Source organism: Scyliorhinus torazame, chromosome 16, assembly GCF_047496885.1.
Source record: "Scyliorhinus torazame isolate Kashiwa2021f chromosome 16, sScyTor2.1, whole genome shotgun sequence".
NCBI lineage: Eukaryota > Metazoa > Chordata > Chondrichthyes > Carcharhiniformes > Scyliorhinidae > Scyliorhinus > Scyliorhinus torazame.
The window spans coordinates 90,937,473-90,963,941 of NC_092722.1; the positions used below are offsets into that span (position 1 = coordinate 90,937,473).

General features: G+C 47.6%; 1 protein-coding gene across 6 annotated transcripts in view; it reads right to left on the bottom strand.

Annotated features, from left to right (window-relative positions):
- Positions 1–26,469, bottom strand: part of ccar1 (cell division cycle and apoptosis regulator 1) — a 409,621-nt gene that overhangs the window by 333,539 nt on the left and 49,613 nt on the right. For 5 of the 6 annotated variants that reach the window (XM_072478736.1, XM_072478731.1, XM_072478735.1 and 2 more), the window contains exon 5: positions 2,302–2,334. The exons of the other annotated variant lie outside the window; for it this stretch is intronic. In XM_072478736.1, coding sequence (XP_072334837.1) covers positions 2,302–2,334 — 33 coding nt within the window. The remainder of the gene's footprint in view (positions 1–2,301; positions 2,335–26,469) is intronic. 6 annotated transcript variants of the gene reach the window in all.

Genomic DNA, 26,469 nt, shown 5'->3' on the forward strand with positions numbered 1-26,469 from the left:
GTTTACGTTAATGATGGAAAGGGATAAGTATACACCGCAGGGCAAGAGTTATAGCTGGGGGAAGGGAAATTATGATGCAATTAGACGTGACTTGGGGGGGGGATAGGTTGGAGAAGTAGGCTGCAAGTGTTGGGCACACTGGATAAGTGGAGCTTGTTCAAGGATCAGCTACGATATGTTCTTGATAAGTATGTACCGGTCAGGCAGGGAGGAAGGCGAAGAGCGAGGGAACCGTGGTTTACCAAAGAAGTGGAATCTCTTGTTAAGAGGAAGAAGGAGGCCTATGTGAAGATGAGGTGTGAAGTTTCAGTTGGGGCGATGGATAGTTACAAGGTAGCAAGGAAGGATCTAAAGAGAGAGCTAAGACGAGCAAGGAGGGGACATGAGAAGTATTTGGCAGGTAGGATCAAGGAAAACCCAAAAGCTTTCTATAGGTATGTCAGGAATAAGCGAATGACTAGGGTAAGAGTAGGACCAGTCAAGGACAGGGATGGGAAGTTGTGTGTGGAGTCTGAAGAGATAGGCGAGATACTAAGTGAATATTTTTCGTCAGTATTCATTCAGGAAAAAGATAATGTTGTGGAGGAGAATGCTGAGACCCAGGCTATTAGAATAGATGGCATTGAGGTACGTAGGGAAGAGGTGTTGGCAATTCTGGACAGGCTGAAAATAGATAAGTCCCCGGGTCCTGATGGGATTTATCCTAGGATTCTCTGGGAGGCCAGGGAATAGATTGCTGGATCTTTGGCTTTGATTTTTATGTCTTCATTGGCTACAGGAATAGTGCCAGAGGACTGGAGGATAGCAAATGTGGTCCCTTTGTTCAAAAAGGGGAGCAGAGACAACCCCGGCAACTATAGACCGGTGAGCCTCAAGTCTGTAGTGGGTAAAGTCTTGGAGGGGATTATAAGAGACAAAATTTATAATCATCTAGATAGGAATAACATGATATGGGATAGTCAGCATAGCTGTGTGAAGGGTAGGTCATGCCTCACAAACCTTATCGAGTTCTTTGAGAAGGTGACTGAACAGGTAGACGAGGGTAGAGCAGTTGATGTGGTGTATATGGATTTCAGTAAAGCGTTTGATAAGTTTCCCCACGGTAGGCTATTGCAGAAAATACGGAGGCTGGGATTGAGGGTGATTTAGAGATGTGGATCAGAAATTGGCTAGCTGAAAGAAGACAGAGGGTGGTGGTTGATGGGAAATGTTCAGAATGGAGTTCAGTTACAAGTGGCGTACCACAAGGATCTGTTCTGGGGCCGTTGCTGTTTGTCATTTTTATCAATGACCTAGAGGAAGGCGCATAAGGGTGGGTGAGTAAATTTGCAGACGATATTAAAGTCAGTGGTGTTGTCGACAGTGTGGAAGGATGTAGCAGGTTACAGAGGGACATAGATAAGCTGCAGAGCTGGGCTGAGAGGTGGCAAATGGAGTTTAATGTAGAGAAGTGTGAGGTGATTCACTTTGGAAGGAATAACAGGAATGCGGAATATTTGGCTAATGGTAAAGTTCTTGGAAGTGTGGATGAGCTGAGGGATCTAGGTGTCCACGTACATAAATCCCTGAAAGTTGCCACCCAGGTTGATAGGGTTGTGAAGAAGGCCTATGGAGTGTTGGCCGAGGGATTGAGTTCCGGAGTCAGGAGGTCATGTTGCAGCTGTACAAAACTCTGGTACGGCCGCATTTGGAGTATTGCATACAGTTCTGGTCACCGCATTATAGGAAGGACGTGGAGGCTTTGGAGCGGGTGCAGAGGAAATTTACCAGGATGTTGCCTGGTATGGAGGGAAAATCTTATGAGGAAAGGCTGATGGACTTGAGGTTGTTTTCGTTGGAGAGAAGGTTAAGAGACTTAATAGAGGCATACAAAATGATCAGGGGGTTAGATAGGGTGGACAGTGAGAGCCTTCTCCCGCGGATGGAAATGGCTGGCACGAGGGGACATAGCTTTAAACTGAGGGGTAATAGATATAGGACAGAGGTCAGAGGCAGGTTCTTTACGCAAAGAGTGGTGAGGCCGTGGAATGCCCTACCTGCAACAGTAGTGAACTCGCCAACATTGAGGGCATTTAAAAGTTTATTGGATAAGCATATGGATGATAATGGCATAGTGTAGGTTAGATGGCTTTTGTTTCGGTGCAACATCGTGGCCAAAGGGCCTGTACTGCGCTGTATCGTTCTATGTTCTATGCATGATTGAAAAATGACCGACGAACAAAAACAGAAGTCTATGAAATAATATCACTTGTAGAATAAAGTCCAATGTTATGTTATGACAAAAATAAATGATAAACTTACTTGAGGAAGCAAAGCTTGTGGGGGTTGCTGCAGCTGAAAAAAGGTGAAAATTAATGTTTACATCCAATGTCTTAAATGCTCAAGTCTTCAAAATAATTAACAACAAATTCTAAGCTCTGAACTTACAGCATTCGCAAGGTTAGGAGGGGTTATTAGGTTATGGGGATAGGGTGGAAGTGAGGCTTAAATTAAGTGGGTCAGTGCAGACTTGATGGGCCAAATGGCCTCCTTCTGCACTGCATGTTCTATGTTCATTCCCGTGCCCAAAAGGCAGCACTGATTTCACTCCAGCAGCAGTGTGAGCCTTTGATTTAATGGACTGGAGACAGCCGGACAGCCAACGTTAAATATCATGAGCCCAAAAGCTACATCTCACATTCCAGAAAATGAATAACTGTCAACAGGCAACATCAACTTAGATTATAAACAATTCCCAATTTATTTTAAACAGGATTCTGCCCATAGTGAAGGCTGCTAGAAATGCCTGAAGGTATCACAGATGACTGGGTCAAATACAAGTCTTTTTGGGGTGAAAGCATCCGAGATACCCAAAATATTTAGGAGCTTGAAAATTATTTTTTTAAATTAAATAGATATAGGAATATGTAGGACCTCCAGCACATTGAGCTCTGGATAACAATATGTACAAGAAAGAACAAAGAACAAACAAAAATTACAGCACATGAACAGGCCCTTCGGACCTCCAAGCCTGCGCCGATCCAGATCCTCTGTCTAAACTGTCGCCTATTTTCTAAGGATCTGTATCCCTCTGCTCCCTGCCCATTCATGTATCTGTCTAGATACATCTTAAATGACGCTATCGTGCCCGCCTCTACCACCTCCGCCGGCAATGCATTCCAGGCACCCACCACCCTTTGCGTAAAGAACTTTCCACGCATATCTCCCTTATACTTTTCCCCTCTCACCTTGAACTCGTGACCCCTAGTAATTGAGTCCCCCACTCTGGGAAAAAGCTTCTTGCTATCCACCCGGTCTATACCTCTCATGATTTTGTGGACCTCGATGAGGTCACCCCTCAACCTCGGTCTTTCTAATGAAAATAATCCTAATCTACTCAACCTCTCTTCATAGCTAGCGTCCTCCATACCAGGCAACATCCTGGTGAACTTCCTCTGCACCTTCTCCAAAGCATCCACATCCTTTTGGTAATGTGGCGACCAGAACTGTACGCAGTATTCCAAATGTGGCCGAACCAAAGTCTTATACAACTGTAACATGACCTGCCAACTCTTGTACTCAATACCCCTTCCGATGAAGGAAAGCATGCCGTATGCCTTCTTGACCACTATCGACCTGCGCAGCCACCTTCAGGGTGCAATGGACCTGAACACCCAGATCTCTCTGTGCATCAATTTTCCCCAGGGCTTTTTCATTTACCATATAGTTCGCTCCTGAATTGGATCTTCCAAAATGCATCACCTCACATTTGCCCGGATTGAAATCCATCTGCCATTTCTCCGCCCAACTCTATCTATATTCTGCTGTATTCTCTGACAGTCCCCTTCACTATCTGCTACTCCACCAATCTTAGTGTCATCTGCAAACTTGCTAATCAGACCACCTATGCCTTCCTCCGGATCATTTATGTATATCACAAACAACAGTGGTCCCAGCACGGATGCCTGTGGAACACCACTGGTCACAGTTCTCCAATTTGAGAAACTCCCTTCCACTACTACTCTCTGTCTCCTGTTGCCCAGCCAGTTCTTTATCCATCTAGCTAGTACACTCTGGACGCCATGTGACTTCACTTTCTCCATCAGCCTACCATGGGGAACCTTATCAAACGCCTTACTGAAGTCCATGTATATGACATGTACAGCCCTTCCCTCATCAATCAACTTTGTCAATTCCTCAAAGAATTCTATTAAGTTGGTAAGACATGACCTTCCCTGCACAAAACCATGTTGCCTATCACTGATCAGCCCATTTTCTTCCAAATGGGAATAGATCCTATCCCTCAGGATCTTCTCCAGCAGCTTCCCTACCACTGACGTCAGGCTCACCGGTCTATAATTACCTGGATTATCCCTGCTACCCTTCTTAAACAAGGGGACAACATTAGCAATTCTCCAGTCCTCCGGTACCTCACCCGTGTTCAAATGCTGATGTGAAAAAGTGAAAACAGCAGTAGCAGCTTCTGCCCTGGGTTTCCAATCTTGGGCCTCAGCACGTGGCACATTCACATGGTTGAGAGTTTTATGGAAAGCATTTCACAGATGTGGTCACCTCACAGCTTAAGAGTATGCAGGGAGGGGATAGGTGATCAAACAGTCAATAAGAAATAGGAAGGTGCTGGGTTGCCCAGAATAAACCCTGATGTAGAGTACAATCTAGTGGAAATAAAATGATTGTACGGGAACAAATTTGTCAGGAAATTACAGAGAAGTGCCAAGAATTATAAAGTAGTTATACTGGGAGACCTATCCAAATATTGACTGGGATATAGTGTAAACGGCAGGAGTATTTTCTGCAGCAGTATACTTGCAGTACAATGAAAAATGTAGCATAAATTAAACAAAGAGTCAGGAGGGCTAAAAGGAGTCACGGTAGCACAGTGGTTAGCACTGTTGCCTCACTGCTCCAGTGTCCCAGGTTCGATTCCTGGCTTGGGTGATTGTCTGTGTGGAGTTTGCACTTTCTCCTCGTGTCTGCGTGGGTTTCCTCCAAAGATGTCCAAAGTCCAAAGATGTGCAGATTAGGTGGATTGATCATGCTAAATTGCCCTTCATGTCCAAAAAGGCTAGGAGGGGTTACTGGGTTCCGGGGATAAAGTGCAGGTGCAAGCTTAAGTAAGGTGCTCTTTCAAAGGGCCGGTGCAGATTCGATGGGCCGAATGGCTTACTTTGCACTGTAAATTCTAAGCCATCCCAGGGTCAAAAGAAAAATCGCAGCGCCTTTCATACATATATAAGGAGCAAAAGGGTAGCAATGGAAAGAGTAGGCCCACTAAAGGAGGGACGTTATGCGTGGAGTCAGAGGAAGTGGGTGAAATCCTTAATGCATACTTTGCATCAGTATTCACCAAGGAAAGGGACATGATGGATTTTGAGGTTAGGAATGAATCATCATAGAATTTACAGTCCAGAAGGAGGCCATTCGGCCCATCGAGACTGCACCGGCTCCTGGGAAGAGCACCCTACCCAGGCCCACATCTCCACCCTATCCCCATAACCCAGTAACCCCACCCAACACTAAGGGCAATTTTGGACACCAAGGGCAATTTATCACGGCCAATCCACCTAACCCGCACATCTTTGGACTGTGGGAGGAAACCGGAGCACCCGGGAGGAAACCCACGCAGACACGGGGAGAACATGCAGACTCCGCACAGACAGTGACCCAAGCCGGGAATCGAACCTGGAACCCTGGAGCTGTGAAGCAAGTGTGCTAACCACTATACTACCGTGCTGCCCTAAATGGGCGTGTGACATGTCAGCATAATGAAGGAGGAAGTGCTGGATATCTTAAAATGCATTAAGGTAGTCAAGTATCCTGGGCCGGATGGGATATATCCCAGGTTATTGCGGAGGCAAAAGAGGAAATAGCTGGGGACATAACAGACATCTTTAACCACAGGCGAGGTTCCAGAGAACTGGAGAATAGCCAATGTCCTTTTGTTTAAGGAGGAAGCAGGGGAGACTTCCGGGTGTGGCGATGACCAGCTAAGTCGCACGTTTCGGCAGCTCCCGGTGGAACGGACTTTTGGGCTCTTGATAGGAGCCCCAACGGCAATTTTAACGGCAAATAACACTGTGCGGTAATCCAGAAGGGAATCCCCCCCGGACACGGATGGAAAAAAGAGCGGAAAGTAGCCGGATTGCGGTGGATCCTCAAGAGCAGCGGCCAGGAAGGCAGGCACAAAGCAAGATGGCGTCGGAAGAAGGCAGTTTAATATGGGGCCCTGACCAACAAGAGTTCCTGCGGCGTTGCGTAGATGAACTCAAAAAGGAGATGAAGAAGGAGCTGTTGGCCCCGATATTACAAGCGATTGAGGGGCTAAAGGAGGAGCAAAAGACCCAGGAACAGGAGCTTCGGGTCGTGAAGGCAAAGGCTGCTGAGAATGAGGACGACATACAGGGCCTGGTGGTGAAAACGGAGATCCACGAGGCACAACACAAAAGATGCGTGGAAAGGCTGGAGGTGCTGGAGAACAATGCGAGGAGGAAGAACTTAAGGATTCTTGGTCTTCCCGAAGGTGCAGAGGGGGCGGACATCGGGGCATATGTGAGCACGATGCTGCATTCGTTAATGGGATCGGAGGCCCCGACGGGTCCGCTGGAGGAGGAGTGAGCCTATCGAGTTATGGCGCGAAGACCGAGGTCTGGAGAAACTCCTCGAGCAATAGTTGAGAGATTTCTCCGATACAAGGACAGAGAGATGGTCCTCAGATGGGCCGAGAAAACTCGGAACAGTAGGTGGGAGAATGCGGTGATCCGCGTGTATCAAGATTGGAGTGCGGAGGTGGCGAGAAGGAGGGCAAGCTTTAATCGGGCCAAGGCGGTGTTGCATAAAAGGAAGGTCAAATTCGGAATGTTGCAGCCGGCGAGACTGTGGGTCACACATCTAGGGAAACACCACTATTTCGAAACGGCAGACGAAGCGTGGACATTTATTGTCGAGGAGAAGCTGGAGTGAGCGGGCCAGAAGAACAAGAACGTTTGGGACAAAAGAGGGGGGGGGGGTGAATTTGTGGGATGAAGGGGGGAAAGGGGGAAAGAGAAGACTTCCCAGATTGTTAAACCTGCGACCCTGTAACTTCTCTCTAATCCCCATGTCGTGAGGGAGGGGGTGAGGGAGGATGAGGAGCTGTGGGGGCTGGCCATTGGGGGCGGGGCCAAAAGGGGAAGCGCGGGCTTTGTTCCCGCACGATGGTAATCATGGCGGGAACAGGGAAGCAGGAAGGAGGGGGCCTCACACAGTGTGAGCCGAGGTCACGGGGGGAAGCCGAGGTCGGCCAGAGTTTGCTGACTTCTGGGAGCAACATGGGGGGTGCAATTATGCTAGCTTGGGATCTAGCGGGGGGGGGGGGGTTAACTGGGTTGCTGCTGCTGGGAAGTGGGAGCTGGTATGGGGGGGGGGGGCGGGTCGGGGCGGGGGGGCGCCGCCTGGGGGGGATGCAGCTACGTGGGAACCGGGTGAGGAGCCGGATTGAAAAAGGAAATGGCTAGTCGTCAAGGGGGGGGGGGGGGGGTAAAGAGCCCCCCAACCCGGTTGATCACGTGGAATGTGAGAGGGCTGAACGGGCCGATTAAGAGGGCACGGGTACTCGCACACCTAAAGAAACTTAAGGCAGATGTGGTTATGCTTCAGGAGACACATCTGAAGCTGACAGACCAGGTTAGACTTCGCAAAGGATGGGTGGGGCAGGTGTTTCATTCGGGGCTGGATGCAAAAAACAAGGGGGTGGCCATACTAGTGGGGAAGCGGGTAATGTTTGAGGAAAAGACTATAGTGGCAGATAGGTGGGGGCAGATACGTGATGGTGAGTGGCAAACTGCAAGGGGAGGCGGTGGTATTGGTGAACGTGTATGCCCTGAACTGGGGTGATGCCAATTTTATGAGGCGTATGTTAGGACGCATCCCGGTTCTAGAGGCGGGAAAGTTGGTAATGGGTGGAGACTTTAATACGGTGCTGGACCCAGGGCTGGACAGATCGAGGTCCAGGACCAGAAGGAGGCCGGCTGCAGCTAGGGTGTTTAAGGATTTTATGGAGCAGATGGGAGGAGTAGATCCCTGGAGATTTAGTAGACCTAGGAGTAAGGAGTTTTTGTTTTTCTCCTATGTACATAAAGTATTTTCACGAATAGATTTTTTTGTTTTGGGAAGGGCACTGATCCCAAAGGTGACGGGGACGGACTACACGGCTATAGCCATCTCGGATCATGCTCCACACTGGGTGGACCTGGAGATAGGGGAAGAAAAACAACAGCTTCCACCCTGGAGAATGGACATGGGATTATTAGCAGATGAGGGGGTGTGTTTAAGGGTGAAGGGGTGTATTGAAAGGTACTTGGAAATTAATGATAATGGGGAGGTACAGGTGGGAGTGGTCTGGGAGGCACTGAAGACAGTGGTTAGAGGGGAGCTGATATCTATTAGGGCACATAAAGGAAAGCAGGAGGGTAGGGAAAGGGAGCGGTTGTTGAAAGAACTGCTGAGGGTGCACAAACAATACGCGGAGGCACCGGAGGAGGGACTATACAGGGAAAGGCAAAGGCTACATATAGAGTTTGACTTGTTGACTACGGGTAAGGCAGAGGCACAATGGAGGAAGGCACAGGGTGTACAGTACGAATATGGGGAGAAGGCGAGTAGGTTGTTGGCCCACCAACTGAGGAAAAGGGGAGCAGCGAGGGAGATAGGGGGGGGTGAGAGATGAGGAGGGGGAGATGGAGCGGGGAGCGGAGAGAGTGAATGGAGTGTTCAAGGCATTTTATGAAAGATTATATGAAGCGCAGCCCCCGGACGGGAAGGAGAGAATGATGTGCTTTCTGGATCAGCTGGAATTTCCTAAGGTGGAGGAACAGGAGAGAGTGGGGCTGGGAGCACAGATTGAGACGGAGGAAGTAGTGAAAGGGATTGGAAGCATGCAGGCGGGGAAGGCCCCGGGACCAGACGGATTCCCAGTTGAATTCTATAAGAAATATTTGGACTTGCTGGCCCCGCTACTGATGAGAACCTTTAATGAGGCGAGGGAAAGGGGGCAGGTGCCCCCGACTATGTCAGAGGCAACGATATCGCTCCTCCTAAAGAAGGAAAAAGACCCGCTGCAATGCGGGTCATACAGGCCCATTTCCCTCCTGAATGTGGATGCTAAGATCCTGGCCAAGGTAATGGCAATGAGGATAGAGGATTGTGTCCCGGGGGTGGTCCATGAGGACCAAACTGGGTTTGTGAAGGGGAGACAGCTAAATACAAATATACGGAGGCTGCTAGGGGTAATGATGATGCCCCCACCAGAGGGGGAAGCGGAAATAGTGGTGGCGATGGATGCCGAGAAAGCATTTAATAGAGTGGAGTGGGATTATTTGTGGGAGGTGTTGAGGAGATTTGGCTTTGGGGACGGGTATATCAGGTGGGTACAGTTGCTGTATAGGGCCCCGATGGCGAGCGTGGTCACGAATGGACGGGGGTCTGACTATTTTCGGCTCCATAGAGGGATGAGGCAGGGATGTCCTCTGTCCCCGTTAATGTTTGCATTGGCGATTGAACCCCTGGCCATAGCACTGAGGGGTTCCAGGAAGTGGAGGGGAGTACTTAGGGGGGGGGGGGGGGGAAGAAGAACACCGGGTATCTCTATATGCGGACGATTTGTTGCTATATGTGGCGGACCCGGCGGAGGGGATGCCAGAGATAATGCGGATACTTGGGGAGTTTGGGGATTTTTCAGGGTATAAACTGAACATGGGGAAAAGTGAGTTATTTGTGGTGTACCCGGGGGAGCAGAGCAGAGATAGAGGATTTACCGTTGAGGAAGGTAACAAGGGACTTCCGGTACCTGGGGATCCAGATAGCCAAGAATTGGGGTACATTACATAGGCTTAATTTAACATGGTTGGTGGAACAGATGGAGGAGGATTTCAAGAGATGGGACATGGTGTCCTTGTCATTGGCAGGTAGGGTGCAGGCGGTTAAAATGGTGGTCCTCCCGAGATTCCTTTTTGTGTTCCAGTGCCTCCCGGTGGTGATCACGAAGGCTTTTTTCAAAAGAACTGAGAAGAGCATTATGAGTTGTGTGTGGGCTGGGAAGACCCCGAGAGTGAGGCGGGGATTCTTGCAGCGTAGTAGGGACAGGGGGGTGCTGGCACTACCGAGCCTAAGTGAGTACTACTGGGCCGCCAATGTTTCAATGGTGTGTAAGTGGATGGGAGAAGGGGAGGGAGCGGCGCGGAAGAGAATGGAGAGGGCGTCCTGCAAGGGGACTAGCCTGCAAGCAATGGTGACGGCGCCATTGCCGTTCTCACCAAAGAAATACAACACAAGCCCAGTGGTGGTGGCTACATTGAGAATTTGGGGGCAGTGGAGACGGCATAGGGGCGGGACGGGAGCTTCGGTGCGGTCCCCGATAAGAAACAATCATAGGTTCGTTCCGGGGAGAATGGATGGGGGATTTGGAGCATGGCAAAGAGCTGGGGTAGTACAATTAAGAGATCTATTTGTAGATGGGACGTTTGGGAGCGCTGACGGAGAAATATGGGTTGTCCCAAGGGAATGCATTTCGGTATATGCAATTGAGGGCTTTTGTGAGGCAACAGGTGAGGGAATTCCCGCAGCTCCTGACGCAGGAAGTGCAGGATAGAGTGATCTCAGAGACATGGGTGGGGGACAGTAAGGTAGCAGACATATACAGGGAGATGAGGGACGAGGGGGAGATCATGGTAGAGGAGCTGAAAGGGAAATGGAAGGTGCTACACAGGGCGCATATGACTGGAGCACGGCTTAGTAAATTTATGGGGGTAGAGGATAGGTGTGTGAGATGCTCGAGAGGCCCAGCGAATCACACCCACATGTTCTACGGTAAAATGATATAGTGTAGATTTATTTGTTCTCAAGGGCAGCACGGTAGCATTGTGGATAGCACAATTGCTTCACAGCTCCAGGGTCCCAGGTTCGATTCCGGCTTGGGTCACTGTCTGTGCGGAGTCTGCACATCCTCCCAGTGTCTGCGTGGGTTTCCTCCGGGTGCTCCGGTTTCCTCCCACAGTCCAAAGATGTGCGGGTTAGGTGAATTGGCCAATGATAAATTGCCCTTAATGTCCAAATTGCCCTTGGTGTTGGGTGGAGGTGTTGAGTTTGGGTATGGTGCTCTTTCCAAGAGCCGGTGCAGACTCAAAGGGCCGAATGGCCTCCTTCTGCACTGTAAATTCAATGATAATCTATGATTAATCTAGGACAAAGGTTCGGCACAACATCGTGGGCCGAAGGGCCTGTTCTGTGCTGTATTTTCTATGTTCTATGTTCTGGTCATGCACGGTACTACAGGGGTTCTGGGTGGGGTTGGCAAAGGTGCTTTCGAAGGTGGTGGGGGTCCGGGTCGAACCAAGCTGGGGGTTGGCTATATTTGGGGTTGCAGAAGAGCCGGGAGTGCAGGAGGCGAGAGAGGCTGACGTGTTGGCCTTTGCGTCCCTTGTCGCCCGGTGCAGGATATTGTTAATGTGGAAGGAAGCTAAGCCCCCGGGGGTGGAGACCTGGATAAACGATATGGTAGGGTTCATAAAGTTAGAACGGATTAAGTTAGTGTTAAGGAGTTCGGCTCAGGGGTTCACCAGGCAGTGGCAACCGTTCGTCGACTACCTCACAGAAAGATAGAGGGAACAGAAAATAAGTAGATAACAGCAGAAACCCAGGGGGGGGGGGGGAGAAGAGGAATCGGACGGACTCTCAGGGATGTTATTGTACATGTATCGGTATTTGGTATATGTAATTGTATATTGGACTGTTGGACTGTAATTTTGGAGAGTATTTATTTTGGACAAGGCAGTTGCCATTTAGTTTTGTTTTTCTTTATATATATTATTTATTTATTTGTTTAAAACTGGCCACGGCTATTTATATTGCTTTATTGTTGTGTAAAAGAAACACTACGTATTGTTATGTTTGGCCAAAAAACTCGAATAAAATATATTTTTTTAAAAAGGAGGAAGCAGGGTTAATCCAGGGAATAAACTTGGGTTTGCTCTCACTGGAACAACGGAGGTTGGGGGGTGACGTGATCGAAGTCAACAAAATTATGAGGGGCATGGACAGAGTGGATATTCAGAAGCTTTTTCCCAGGGTGGAAGAGTCAATTACTAGGGGACAGGTTTAAGGTGCAAGGGCATGAGAGGGAAGTTTTTAAAAAACATTTTTTTAAACAGAGGATTAGGGGTGCCCGCGCACACACACACACCAAATGATCTGGATGAAACTGTAGATGGTCTGATCTCATTAGCAAGTTTGTAGATGACACAAAGATAGGACTGTCAGAGAATACAGTAGAATATAGATGGATTGGAGAGTTGGGCAGAGAAATGGCAGATGGAGTTCAATCCAGACAAATGCAAGGTGATGCATTTTGGAAGATCAATTCAGGTGTGAATGGCAGGATCCTTAGGAGCATTGACATAGAGGGATCTGGGCATTCAGATCCACAGTTCCATAAAAGCAGTAATGCAGGTGGGTGAGGTGATCAAGGCATATGGCATGCTTGCCTTCATCGGCCGAGGCATAGAGTACAAGAGTTGGCAGGTCACGTTATAGTTGCATAAAACTTTAGTTAGCCTCATTTGGAATAATGCGTGCAGTTCTGGTGGAAAGAATGCAAAGACGTTGCCTGGTCTGGAGGGTGTGAACTCGGAGGGGAGGTTGAATATACTCGGATTGTCATCATTGTTCCACTTTGACGAAGTGGGTTGGTGCAAACTCGATGGGCCGAATTGCCTCCTTTTGCACTGTATGTGTGACTAGGGGGAAGAGTAGGCAGGGAGCAGACGATGACCGCAAAGGGACTGGTGGTCTGAGGTGCATTTGGTTTAATGCAAGAAGTGTAGTAGGTAAGGCAGATGAACTTAGGGCTTGGATTAGTACCTGGGAGTATGATGTTATTGCTATTACTGAGACTTGGTTGAGGGAAGGGCATGATTGGCAACTAAATATCCCAGGATATCGATGCTTCAGGAGGGATAGAGGGAGGTAAAAGGAGTGGAGGAGTTGCATTACTGGTCAGAGAGGATATCACAGCTGTGCTGAAGGAGGGCACTATGGAGGACTCGAGCAGTGAGGTGATATGGGCAGAGCTCAGAAATAGAAACGGTGCGGTAACAATGTTGGGGCTGTACTACAGACCTCCCAAAAGCGAGTGTGAGATAGAGGTACAAATATGTAAACAGATTATGGAAAGATGGAGGAGCAACAGGGTGGTGGTGATAGGAGATTTTAATTTTCCTAACATTGACTGGGATACACTTAGTGTCAGCGGTCTAGATGGAGCAGAATTTGTAAGGAGTATCCAGGAGGGTTTTCTAGAGCATTATGTAAATAGTCCAACTTGGGAAGGGGCCATACTGGACCTGGTGTTGGGGAATGAACCCGGCCAGGTGGTTGAAGTTTCAGTCGGGGATTACTTTGGGAATAGTGATCACAATTCCGTACGTTTTACAATACTCATGGACAAATACGAGAGTGGTCCTAAAGGAAGAGTGCTAAATTTGGGGAAGGCCAACTATACAAGTTTATCCTTTTAAAAAAACACTTATCTTTTCGGTTTTATTTTTTTTTCGACCCACGGACTTCTGGGAAGCCCCCCCCCCCCGCAACCAATAAATTCTGGTGGAGAGGAAAACCGAGACACTACACGTGTAGTGTCTCCCACCCGCCCTCCTCCTCTAACCTAATAATAAGACCCATTGGTGTGAGGTAAGTGCCATATTATATTATTATTATATTATATTATTAGCATTGTGCAGGTCAAGGTTCGGAGGTGGAGGAGCAGTCTCTGTCAGGGAGAGAACCTGAGAACATCTAAGACACTCAGAAGGTAAGAAAGTGATTTTTACTCATTTTTACTTTTATACCTTTTTCAAATTGTTTGTGTCGGGAGGAAACTGAAGTGACATCACAGAAAAGCTGTGGCCCGAGTGGCTGGTTGGGAATCTACACTAAATTTGAAAAATTAAGTATTGATAACTAATTAAACATAATTACTTAATTATAATTTAGAGGGGTATCTAAGCCAGAGATCAGAGAGTACTATATTTAGCTTTCGCATTTCTATTAGAAATCTAGTGCTAGGAAACAGATAGTTAACAGTAACTTTGAAATTTAAAAAAATATATATTTAGAAAAAAATTTTTTTTTTCTAAATTTTAATTTTAATTAATTGACGCAATGTCAGTTAGAGGGGTGCAGTGCTCTGACTGTGAGATGTGGCAGGTCCGGGAGGCTTCCAGCGTCCCGGATGGCTTCATCTGCAGAAAGTGCACCCAACTGGAGCTCCTCACAGACCGCATGGTTCGGTTGGAGCAGCAATTGGATGCACTTAGGAGCATGCAGGTGGTGGAAAGCGTCATAGATCGCAGTTATGTAAATGTGGTCACACCCAAGGTGCAGGCAGAGAAATGGGTGACCACCAGAAAGGGCAGGCAGTCAGTGCAGGAATCCCCTGTGGTTGTCCCCCTCTCGAACAGGTATACCCCTTTGGATACTGTCGGGGGGGATAGCCTATCAAGGGAAAACAGCAGCAGCCAGAGCAGTGGCACCACGGCTGGCTCTGATGTTCAGAAGGGAGGGTCAAAGCGCAGAAGAGCAATAGTAATAGGGGACTCTATAGTCAGGGGCACAGATAGGCACTTCTGTGGACGTGAAAGAGACTCCAGGCTGGTATGTTGCCTCCCTGGTGCCAGGATCCAGGATGTCTCCGAACGGGTAGAGGGCATCCTGAAGGGGGAGGGCAAACAGGCAGAGGTCATTGTACATATTAGTACTAACGACATAGGCAGGAAGGGGCATGAGGACCTGCAGCAGGAGTTCAGGGAGCCAGGCAGAAAGTTAAAAGACAGGACCTCTAGGGTTGTAATCTCGGGATTACTCCCTGTGCCACGTGCCAGTGAGGCTAGAAATAGGAAGATAGAGCAGCTAAACACGTGGCTAAACAGCTGGTGTTTCCGTTATCTGGACCACTGGGAGCTCTTCCGGGGCAGGTGTGACCTATATAAGAGGGACCGGTTGCATCTAAACCGGAGAGGCATAAATATCCTGGCCGCGAGGTTTGCTAGTGTCACACGGGAGGGTTTAAACTAGTATGGCAGGCGGGTGGGCACGGGAGCATTGGTGAGAAGGTGAGAGCATTGAGGGAGAACGAGGGAATAGGGACAGTGGGGCTCTGAGGCAGAGCAGACAGGGAGAAGTTGCTGAACACAGCAGGTCTGGTGGCCTGAAGTGCATGTGTTTTAATGCAAGAAGTATTACGGGTAAGGCAGATGAACTTAGAGCTTGGATTAGTACTTGGAACTATGATGTTGTTGCCATTACAGAGACCTGGTTGAGGGAAGGGCAGGATTGGCAGCTAAACGTTCCAGGATTTAGATGTTTCAGGTGGGATAGAGGGGGGTGTAAAAGGGGTGGCGGAGTTGCGCTACTGGTTAGGGAGAATATCACAGCTGTACTGCGGGAGGACACCTCAGAGGGCAGTGAGGCTATATGGGTAGAGATCAGGAATAAGAAGGGTGCAGTCACAATGTTGGGAGTTTACTACAGGCCTCCCAACAGCCAGCGGGAGATAGAGGAGCAGATAGGTAGACAGATTTTGGAAAAGAGTAAAAACAACAGGGTTGTGGTGATGGGAGATTTCAACTTCCCCAATATTGACTGGGACTCACTTAGTGCCAGGGGCTTAGACGGGGCGGAGTTTGTAAGGAGCATCCAGGAGGGCTTCTTAAAACAAGATGTAGACAGTCCAACTAGGGAAGGGGCGGTACTGGACCTGGTATTGGGGAATGAGCCCGGCCAGGGTAGATGTTTTAGTAGGGGAGCATTTCGGGAACAGTGACCACAATTCAGTAAGTTTTAAAGTACTGGTGGACAAGGATAAGAGTGGTCCTAGGATGAATGTGCTAAATTGGGGGAAGGCTAATTATAACAATATTAGGCGGGAACTGAAGAACATAGATTGGGGGCGGATGTTTGAGGGCAAATCAACATCTGACATGTGGGAGGCTTTCAAGTGTCAGTTGAAAGGAATTCAGGACCGGCATGTTCCTGTGAGGAAGAAGGATAAATACGGCAATTTTCAGGAACCTTGGATAACGAGAGATATTGTAGGCCTCGTCAAAAAGAAAAAGGAGGCATTTGTCAGGGCTAAAAGGCTGGGAACAGACGAAGCCTGCGTGGAATATAAGGAAAGTAGGAAGGAACTTAAGCAAGGAGTCAGTAGGACTAGAAGGGGTCACGAAAAGTCATTGGCAAATAGGGTTAAGGAAAATCCCAAGGCTTTTTACACGTACATAAAAAGCAAGAGGGTAGCCAGGGAAAGGGTTGGCCCACTGAAGGATAGGCAAGGGAATCTTTGTGTGGAGCCAGAGGAAATGGGCGAGGTACTAAATGAATACTTTGCATCAGTATTCACCAAAGAGAAGAAATTGGTAGATGTTGAGTCTGGAGAAGGGTGTGTAGATAGCCTGGGTCACATTGAGATCCAAAAAGACGAGGTGTTGGGTGTCTTAAAAAATATTAAGGTAGATAAGTCCCCAGGGCCAGATGGGATCTACCCCAGAATACTGAAGGAGGCTGGAGAGGAAATTGCTGAGGCCTTGACAGAAATCTTTGGATCCTCACTGTCTTCAGGGGATGTCCCGGAGGACTGGAGAATAGCCAATGTTGTTCCTCTGTTTAAGAAGGGTAGCAAGGATAATCCAGGGAACTACAGGCCGGTGAGCCTTACTTCAGTGGTAGGGAAATTACTGGAGAGAATTCTTCGAGACAGGATCTACTCCCATTTGGAAGCAAATGGACATATTAGTGAGAGGCAGCATGGTTTTGTGAAGGGGAGGCCATGTCTCACTAACTTGATAAGAGTTTTTCGAGGAGGTCACTAAGATGATTGATGCAGGTAGGGTCGTGGATGTTGTCTATATGGACTTCAGTAAGGCCTTTGACAAGGTCCCTCATGGTAGACTAGTACAAAAGGTGAAGCCACACGGGATCAGGGGTGAACTGGCAAGGTGGATACAGAACTGGCTAGGTCATAGAAGGCAGAGAGTAGCAATGGAAGGATGCTTTTCTAATTGGAGGGCTGTGACCAGTGGTGTTCCACAGGGATCAGTGCTGGGACCGTTGCTCTTTGTAGTATATATAAATGATTTGGAGGAAAATCTAACTGGTCTGATTAGTAAGTTTGCAGACGACACAAAGGTTGGTGGAATTGCGGATAGCGATGAGGACTGTCAGAGGAATCAGCAGGATTTTGATTGTTTGGAGACTTGGGCGGAGAGATAACTGATGGAGTTTAATCCGGACAAATGTGAGGTAATGCATTTTGGAAGGTCTAATGCAGGTAGGGAATATACAGTGAATGGTAGAACCCTCAAGAGTATTGAAAGTCAAAGAGATCTAGGAGTACAGGTCCACAGGTCATTGAAAGGGGCAACACAGGTGGAGAAGGTAGTCAAGAAGGCATACGCCATGCTTGCCTTCATTGGCCGGGGCATTGAGTATAAGAATTGGCAGGTCATGTTGCAGCTGTATAGAACCTGTTAGGCCACACTTGGAGTATAGTGTTCAATTCTGGTCGCCACACTACCAGAAGGATGCTTTAGAGAGGGTGCAGAAGAGATTTACCAGAATGTTGCCTGGTATGGAGGGCATTAGCTATGAGGAGCGGTTGAATAAACTCGGTTTGTTCTCACTGGAATGAAGGAGGTTGAGGGGAGACCTGATAGAGGTCTACAAAATTATGAGGGGCATAGACAGAGTGGATAGTCAGAGGCTTTTCCCCAGGGTAGAGGGATCAATTACTCGGGGGCATAGGTTTAAGGTGAGAGGGGCAAGGTTTAGAGTAGATGTACGAGGCAAGTTTTTTACGCAGAGGGTAGTGGGTGCCTGGAACTCGCTACCGGAGGTGGTGGTGGAAGCAGGGACGATAGTGACATTTAAGGGGCATCTTGACAAATACATGAATAGGATGGGAATAGAGGGATACGGACCCAGGAAGTGTAGAAGATTGTAGTTTAGTCGGGCAGCATGGTCGGCACGGGCTTGGAGGGCCGAAGGGCCTGTTCCTGTGCTGTACATTTCTTTGTTCTTTGTATACCAAAATTCGGCAGGAGCTGAGGAATGTGGATTGGGAGCAGCTGTTTGAAGGTAAATCCACATTTGATATGTGGGAGGATTTTAAAGAGGTGGATTAGGGTGCAGGTCATACATGTCCCTGTGAAAATGAGGGATGTTGTCCCCTTGTTTAAGATGGGTAGCAGGGATAATCCAGGTAATTATAGACCAGTGAGCCTGACGTCAGTGGTAGGAAAGCTGCTGGGGAAGATAATGAGGGATAGGATCTATTCCCATTTGGAAGAAAATGGGCTGATCAGTGATAGGCAACATGGTTTTGTGCAGGGAAGGTCATGTCTTACCAACTTAATAGAATTCATTGAGGAAGTGACAAAGTTGATTGATGAGGGAATGGCTGTACATGTCATATACATGGACTTCAGTAAGGTGTTTGATAAGGTTCCCCATGGTAGGTTGATGGAGAAAGTGAAGTCTCATGGGGTCCAGGGTGTACTAGCTAGATGGATAAAGAACTGGCTGGGCAACAGGAGACAGAGAGTAGTAGTGTAAGGGAGTTTCTCAAATTGGAGAACTGTGACCAGTTGTGTTCCACAGGGATCCGTGCTGGGACCACTGTTGTTTGTGATATACATAAATGATCTGGAGGAAGGTATAGGTGGTCTGATTAGCAAGTTTGCAGATGACACTAAGATTGGTGGAGTAGCAGATAGTGAAGGGGACTGTCAGAGAATACAGCAGAATATAGATAGATTGGAGAGTTGGGCGGAGAAATGGCAGATGGATTTCAATCCGGGCAAATGTGAGGTGATGCATTTTGGAAGATCCATTTCAAGAGCGAACTATGCGGTAAATGAAAAAGCCCTGGGGAAAATTGATGTACAGAGAGATCTGGGTGTTCAGGTCCATTTTACCCTGAAGGTGGCTGCGCAGGTCGATAGTGGTCAAGAAGGCATACGGCATGCTTTCCTTCATCGGAAGAGGTATTGAGTACAAGAGTTGGCAGGTCATGTTACAGTTGTATAAGACTTTGGTTCGGCCACATTTGGAATACTGCGTACAGTTCTGGTCGCCAAATTACCAAAAGGATGTGGGTGCTTTGGAGAAGGTGCAGAGGAGGTTCACCGGGATGTTGCCTGGTATGGAGGGCGCTCGCTATGAAGAGAGGTTGATTATTTTCATTGGAAAGACGGAGGTTGAGGGGTGATCTCAGTGAGGTCTACAAAATCATGAGAGGTATAGACAGGATGGATAGCAAGAAGCTTTTTCCCCCACAGTGTGGGACTCAATTACTAGGGGTCACGAGTTCAAGGTGAGAGGGGAAAAGTTTAAGGGAGATATATGTGGAAAGTTCTTTATGCAGTGTGGTGGGTGCCTGGAACGCATTGCCGGCGGAGGTGGTAGAGGCGGGCACGATAGCGTCATTTAAGATGTATCTAGACAGATACATGAATGGGCAGGGAGCAGAGGGATACAGATCCTTAGAAAATAGGCGACTGTTATAGATCGAGGATCTGGATCGGCGCAGGCTTGGAGGGCCGAAGGGCCTGTTCCTGTGCTGTAATTTTTCTTTGTTCTTTGTATGTTCTCTGTTCTCATTGGAAAGACAGAGGCTGAGGAGAAACCTGATTGAGGTGTACAAAATTCTGAGGTATAGAAAGAATGAATAGACAGAAGCTTTTTCCTAGGATGGAAGACTCAATTACAAGGGGGCAGAGGTTCAAGGTCAGAGGGAGAAAGTTTAGGGGGAGACGTGCGGAGAATGTTTTCACGCAGAGGGTGGTGGGTGCCTGGAACGCGTTGCCAATGGATGTAGTGGAGGCAGAAAAGATAGCAGTGTTTAAGATGTGCCTTGATAAGACACATGAACGGGTGGGGAATGGGGGGTACAGATTGTTCAGGCAATACGTAGTAGGTTTAAATAAGGAAACTGAATTGGCGCAGGCTTGGTGGGCTGAAGGGTCTGTTCCTGTGCTGTAATGTTCTTTGTGCTTTGTAAAGGTACATTCCAATTATGGGTCCATGGACCTAAAATAATAAAATAAATGGGAACAAAGGGAAATCAAAAATCTAATACTGTTCCCCAACCTTTTGTGAGGCACACTGTTGCGCCTAACCAATAATCTTAAGTTGGTTGTGAGTACAATTCTTAGCACAATCTGGACTGTTTAGTCAGCATTGCTTCATCATGGAATCACGTATGTTGGTCACTATGCTGAGTTTTCAAGCACTGGTTGGCTGAATGCACCAAGTACTTTGTTGCGAGAGCCAAAGGGATATGCTGTTTAATACGATCCATCAGTTGTGCGACATACGGCCTATGTTAGCTCAGTTGGCTGGATGGCTGGTTCGTGATGCAGAGCAACTGCAACTGCGTGGTTCAATTCTTACATCAGCTGAGGTTATTAATGAAGGCCCCACCTTCTCAACCTAGTTCTCAATGAATCCCTATCTTGCAGAAAGAGGTCATTCTGCCCATTTCTGCACCAGCCCTTGGAAAGAGCACTCTACCTAAACCCCCCCCCCCCCCCCCGCCCCCATCCAATTCCCGTAACCCAGCAACCCCATCTGACGTTTTGGACACTTATGGGGCAGTTCAGCATGGCCAATCCACCTAACCTGCACATTGTGGGGGGATTGTGGGGGGAACCTAGAGCACCCGGAGGAAACACATGCAGACAGGAGGAAAAAGAGCAAATCCAAGGCTGGAATTGAACCCGGGTCCCTAATGCTGAGGCAGCTGTGCTTACCACTGTGCCGCCCCTCTCGCCCGAGATGTGGTGACCTTCAGGTTAAACCACCACCAGTCAGCTTTCTCTCTCTCCAAGCGTAAAGCAGACTTGGGCCTCTGGGACTGTGGTGACATTTTGTTTCATTTACCTGATATCACACCAGCAACAAAATTCACATATCACGTTACTCAATAGTGAGGTAGGCCAAATATTTTTTTGGCTTTGCAGTAGCAGCGTGAAACAATTGGCTTAATCTGCTGTTTAACTTTTTGAGAAACAAACTTTTCATGGTAATCGGAGGTAGATTGGTAGACACAGGATTACATGTGGGCCTTAGGTCCATGGATTTGGCATGATATAGCGGTCGATGATCTGACTGGGGTAGCAGTCATCCTGCAGGATAGCTTTGATGCGTTCCATTTTGGTTTATCCACGCATTGTGATAGGGCCCATGGCTTGGGCCCTATTTATGAGGTTGCTGATAAGGCCAATCTTATTGCCAATCCTAAAGCATATGTTGACCAGTGACAGTAATTAGAGTAAACAGTAGCAGAACAGTAGCGGCACTTAATAAAGTGCTGCACAACAGACTTGAGGGGAAAATTAGATCATGGAATTAAAAAAACATAGGGATACAAAGTTGGCTGAGTGGCACTAAATAGAGACTAGTGGTGGCAGTTGCTATTTGGACTGGAGGAAGATTTGTATTCCAGAGTTGTTCTTCCTGATATTTCAATGACCCAGACTTCAGTGCACAATATCAAAATTTGCAAATGATATAAAACTTGGATCAGTATTGTGAGACATGAGTATAGGATTCAAAGGGACAAACAGGTTAGTGGAATGGACGGACAAGTGGCAGATAAAATTTAATCATAGAATTTACAGTGCAGAAGGAGGCCATTCGGCCCATCAAGTCTGCATCGGCCCTTGGAAAGAGCATCCTACCTAAGCCCACACATCCACCGTATCCCTGTAACCCCACCCAACCTTTTTGGACACCAAGGGCAATTTAGCATGGCCAATCAGCTAACCAGCACATCTTTGGACTGTTGCTGGGAAGTATGAAGGAAGAATGCGGCGAAGTCAATATAAAATAAAGGGCATGTAGCAGGTTATAAAATAATGGGCATGCAAGGTTATCATTAAGGTGTCAAGTTCAGAGAACAGTTAATAAAGCATACAGCATCCTGGGCATTATCAATAACGACAGAGAACAGATACAAGGTAATTCTCAAAAGAAACACATCAAGTGATTAGGATTTGAAGTGACATGCCTGTGGATGAGGTGGTGGTAAGTATCTGAAAAGGAAATATTTGCATGGTGACAGGAAAACACAGAACTGTTCTGTTGAGGTCGGCACGGTAGCACGGTGGTTAGCTTTGTTGCTTTACAGAGCCAGGGTCCCAAGTTCGATTCCTGGCTTGGTCGATGTCTGTGCAGAGTCTGCACGTTCTCCCCGTGTCTGCGTGGGTGCTCTGGTTTTCTCCCACAAGTCCCAAGATTATTAGGTAACTTGGACATTCTGAACTGAATTCTCCCTCTGAGTACCCGAACAGGCGCCAGAATGTGGCGACTAGGGGCTTTTCACAGTAACTTTATTGCAGTGTTAATGTAAATTGAATTGTGACAATAAAGATTGTATTTTTAAAAAGTCGGGGAGTGGCAGGAGGTGAATTGATCCTACAGTGAGTCAGCACAAGGGCCAAATATGCTGCAATAATTCAAATATTAGTTTCCTGGTACCAAAATGATCCCTGGGCTACGATTATTGATTTTTAATTTTTAAAAAATAAATTTAGATTGTGTGATGGAGATCACGCTCTCCGCAGAAGCCGGTTTAGAACAAGGACAAGTATCAGCAGACAATAATGCACCAAGTATTTTAATTCAAAGTAGAATAAAACCACTTCAGTGAAAGGTCTTACAAAAATCATCATTTGCTGCAAGAAACTCTAGCTGACCCAGAGGATCATTATCCCGCATTTGTTTGGAATGGCTTAAGGAAGATCCTTGAATTGACAGCCAGTAAATTCTTTAAATTACCTTCCTGCAATTATAGCCAAAAGCTAAACCGTGGGAAGGACACTCGGAGATAGCAACCAAAATAAATTAACAGATTTCTTCCTTAGCTGTTTAATTTTTTACACTTATTTAACACCATTCATAAACTTGTTTCGATAATTTTAATAATCTTTGTCACAAGTAGGCTTACATTGCAATGAAGTTGCTGTGAAAAGACCCTAGTCGCCACATTCCGGCGCCTGTTCTGTGTACAGAGTGAGAATTTAGAATGTCCAAATTACCTACCAGCACGTTTTTCGGGACAAGTGGGAGGAAACCGGAGCACCCGAAGGAAACCCATGCAGCCATGGAGAAAACGTGCAGACTCTGCAGACAGTGACCCAGCCGGGAATCGAACCTGGGACCCTGGCGCTGTGAAGCCACAGTGCTACCATATATCCTTCTCTTGGGGAAGTTAGCTTGCTAGCAGATAACAAAGGACTGTTAACTGATTTATATTCTTAACAGATAACAAAGGACCGTTAACCAATTGATATTTTAACTCTGCAATTCTGTATGTATCAATTGAGAATATTTTATAATACAAATACTATTATTAGAAATTAAACTGTGAAGTCTTACTCTCAATAAGTTTTAGATCCTAGATACACATTTAGGAAGTCATAAATGACAAGGAACCATGACCGGCAGAGGTATTCGGAGTCTTAGAAGAAAAACAGATGTCCCTCTTTTGGTGGCTTAACCTAATAATAGGTTTGTAAGATAGTGGTTTCGGATTCGGAGTACCTACACCCGTCACAAGGGCCCGATTCATATTTTCCAATTAAGGGGCAATTTAGCGTGGCCAATCCACCAACGCTGCACATCTTTGGGTTGTGGGGGTGAAACCCACGCAAACACGAGGAGAATGTGCAACCTCCACATGGACAGCGACCCAGAGTCGGGAGCGAACCTGGGACCTCGGTGCCGGGAGACAGCAGTGCTAACCACTGTGCCACCGTGTTGCCCGTTGGGCTAAGATTATTTTTAATGCGTTGATCAGTGGCTTGACTTGATTTGTTGCCGAAATATGGAAATTGGGAAGTCGTTGACCCAGTTGCCCTGCTCCTCTTGAAACTTCGCAGAGGCAGTATCTGACAGACAGTCAGCACTGAAACACATGAAATACGTTAAAAACTGTGGTGTTTGCAAAACACCAGAAAAACCTAGGTCTTGTCAATCAATGGGAGTAAATTTTTCAAGGCATGATCAGCCTCAAGACAAGATCACATGAGCTCACTTTTTAAATTTTTTTTAATGATCATTTTCCACATTTTTATCAAATACACAACACAAGATAACCAACAATAACAAATAAATCCCCCAACCAGCATTCATGTCAACATATAAACCTAAAGAACGCCCATACATTTCAACAAAATAAAAAGACCAAAAGAGAATCAATGGTCATCCCATAAACAATGTGCTCAACCCCACCCCCCCAATAGTTCCCTCCCCATGTTCAATGGCATCCAATTCTTGAAAGTGGATGATAAACAATGCCCATGTATTGTAGAACCCTTCCATCCTCCCCATCAGCTCAAAATTCACCTATGAGCGTCAAAACCTCCAGCAGGTCCCCCCCAAGCTGTGGCACAGGACGGAGTAGCTGACCTCCACCCCAACAGGACCCACCTCAGGGCAATACTAAAACATCTGCCCCTGCACCCGCCTGCAGCCCGGCCGGTCCGACACCCCAAAAATGTTTTCTAGGGGCCCTGGTTCCAAACTCACCCCCAAGACGACCTTGAAAACCTCCCTCTAATACCCCTCCAGATTCAGGCAGGACCTAAACATGTGAACATGGTTTGCAGGGCTCATCCCACAGAGCTCACACATCCTCCACCCCCTCAAAGAGTTGGCTCACCCTTCCCTCGTGAGGTGCACCCTACACACTACCTTCAGCTGTATCAGCCGCAACCTCGCGCACAAAGCTGAGACGTTTACCCTCCAGAGCACCTGACACCACAGACCGCCGCCCCAAACTCTTCCTCCCTCTTGGCTTTAATCCCCTCCAAGGATACCTGATCTTCTCCCAAAAACCTCCCATAGATTTGCCGACACCATCCCCTTCTCCATTCCTCCTGCCGTCAACACCTCTTCCAACAATGTGGGGGCCTTCGGGGAAGCTCTGAACCTCCTTCCTGGCAAAGACTCGGACCTGCAGATATCTAAACTCTTCCCCTTGCCCCAGTCCATATTTCTCCCCCAACTCCTCAAGCCTCACAAAACAACCTCTCAAATAAAAAATTATACGAAGCTCAACCCCCGGATGGGAGGGAGAGAATGATGGGCTTTCTGGACCGGCTGGAATTTCCCAAGGTGGAGGAGCAGGAAAGGGTGGGACTGGGAGCACAGATTGAAATAGAGGAAGTAGTGAAAGGAATTAGGAGCATGCAGGCGGGGAAGGCTCCGGGACCGGATGGATTCCCAGTTGAATTTTACAGGAAATATGTGGACTTGCTCGCCCCGCTACTGATGAGGACCTTTAATGAGGCAAAGGAAAGGGGACAGCTGCCCCCGACTATGTCTGAGGCAACGATATCACCTCTCCTAAAGAAGGAAAAGGACCCGCTGCAATGCGGGTCCTATAGAACTGTTTCCCTCCTAAATGTAGACGCTAAGATTCTGGCCAAGGTAATGGCAATGAGGATAGAGGATTGTGTCCCGAGGGTGGTCCATGAGGACCAAACTGGGTTTGTGAAGGGGAGACAGCTGAATACGAATATACGGAGGCTGCTAGGGGTAATGATGATGCCCCCACCAGCGGGGGAAGCGGAGATAGTGGTGGCGATGGATGCCGAGAAAGCATTTGATAGAGTGGAGTGGGATTATTTGTGGGAGGTGCTGAGGAGATTTGGTTTTGGAGATGGAGTATGTTGGATGGGTGCAGCTGTTGTATAGGGCACCAGTGGCGAGTGTGGTTACGAATGGACGGGGATCTGCATACTTTCGGCTCCATAGAGAGACAAGGCAGGGATGCCCTCTGTCCCCATTATTGTTTGCACTGGCGATTGAGCCCCTGGCAATAGCATTGAGGGGTTCCAAGAAGAGGAGGAGAAGAACACCGGGTATCTCTGTATGCGGATGATTTGTTGTTATATGTAGCGGACCCGGCGGAGGGGATGGCAGAGATAATGCGGACACTTCGGGAGTTTGGAGAATTCTCAGGATATAAACTGAACATGGGGAAAAGTGAGTTGTTTGTGGTGCATCCAGGGGAGCAGAGCAGAGAAATAGAGGACTTTCCGCTGAGGAAGGTAACAAGGGACTTTTGTTACTTGGGGATCCAGATAGCCAAGAATTGGGGTACATTGCACAGGTTAAATTTAACGCGATTGGTGGAACAAATGGAGGAGGACTTCAAAAGATGGGACATGGTATCCCTGTCACTGGCAGGGAGGGTGCAGGCGGTTAAAATGGTAGTCCTCCCGAGATTCCTCTTTGTGTTTCAGTGCCTCCCGGTGGTGATCACAAAGGCTTTTTTCAAAAGGATCGAAAAGAGTATCATGAGTTTTGTGTGGGCCGGGAAGACCCCGAGAGTGAGGAAGGGATTCTTACAGCATAGTAGGGATAGGGGGGGGCTGG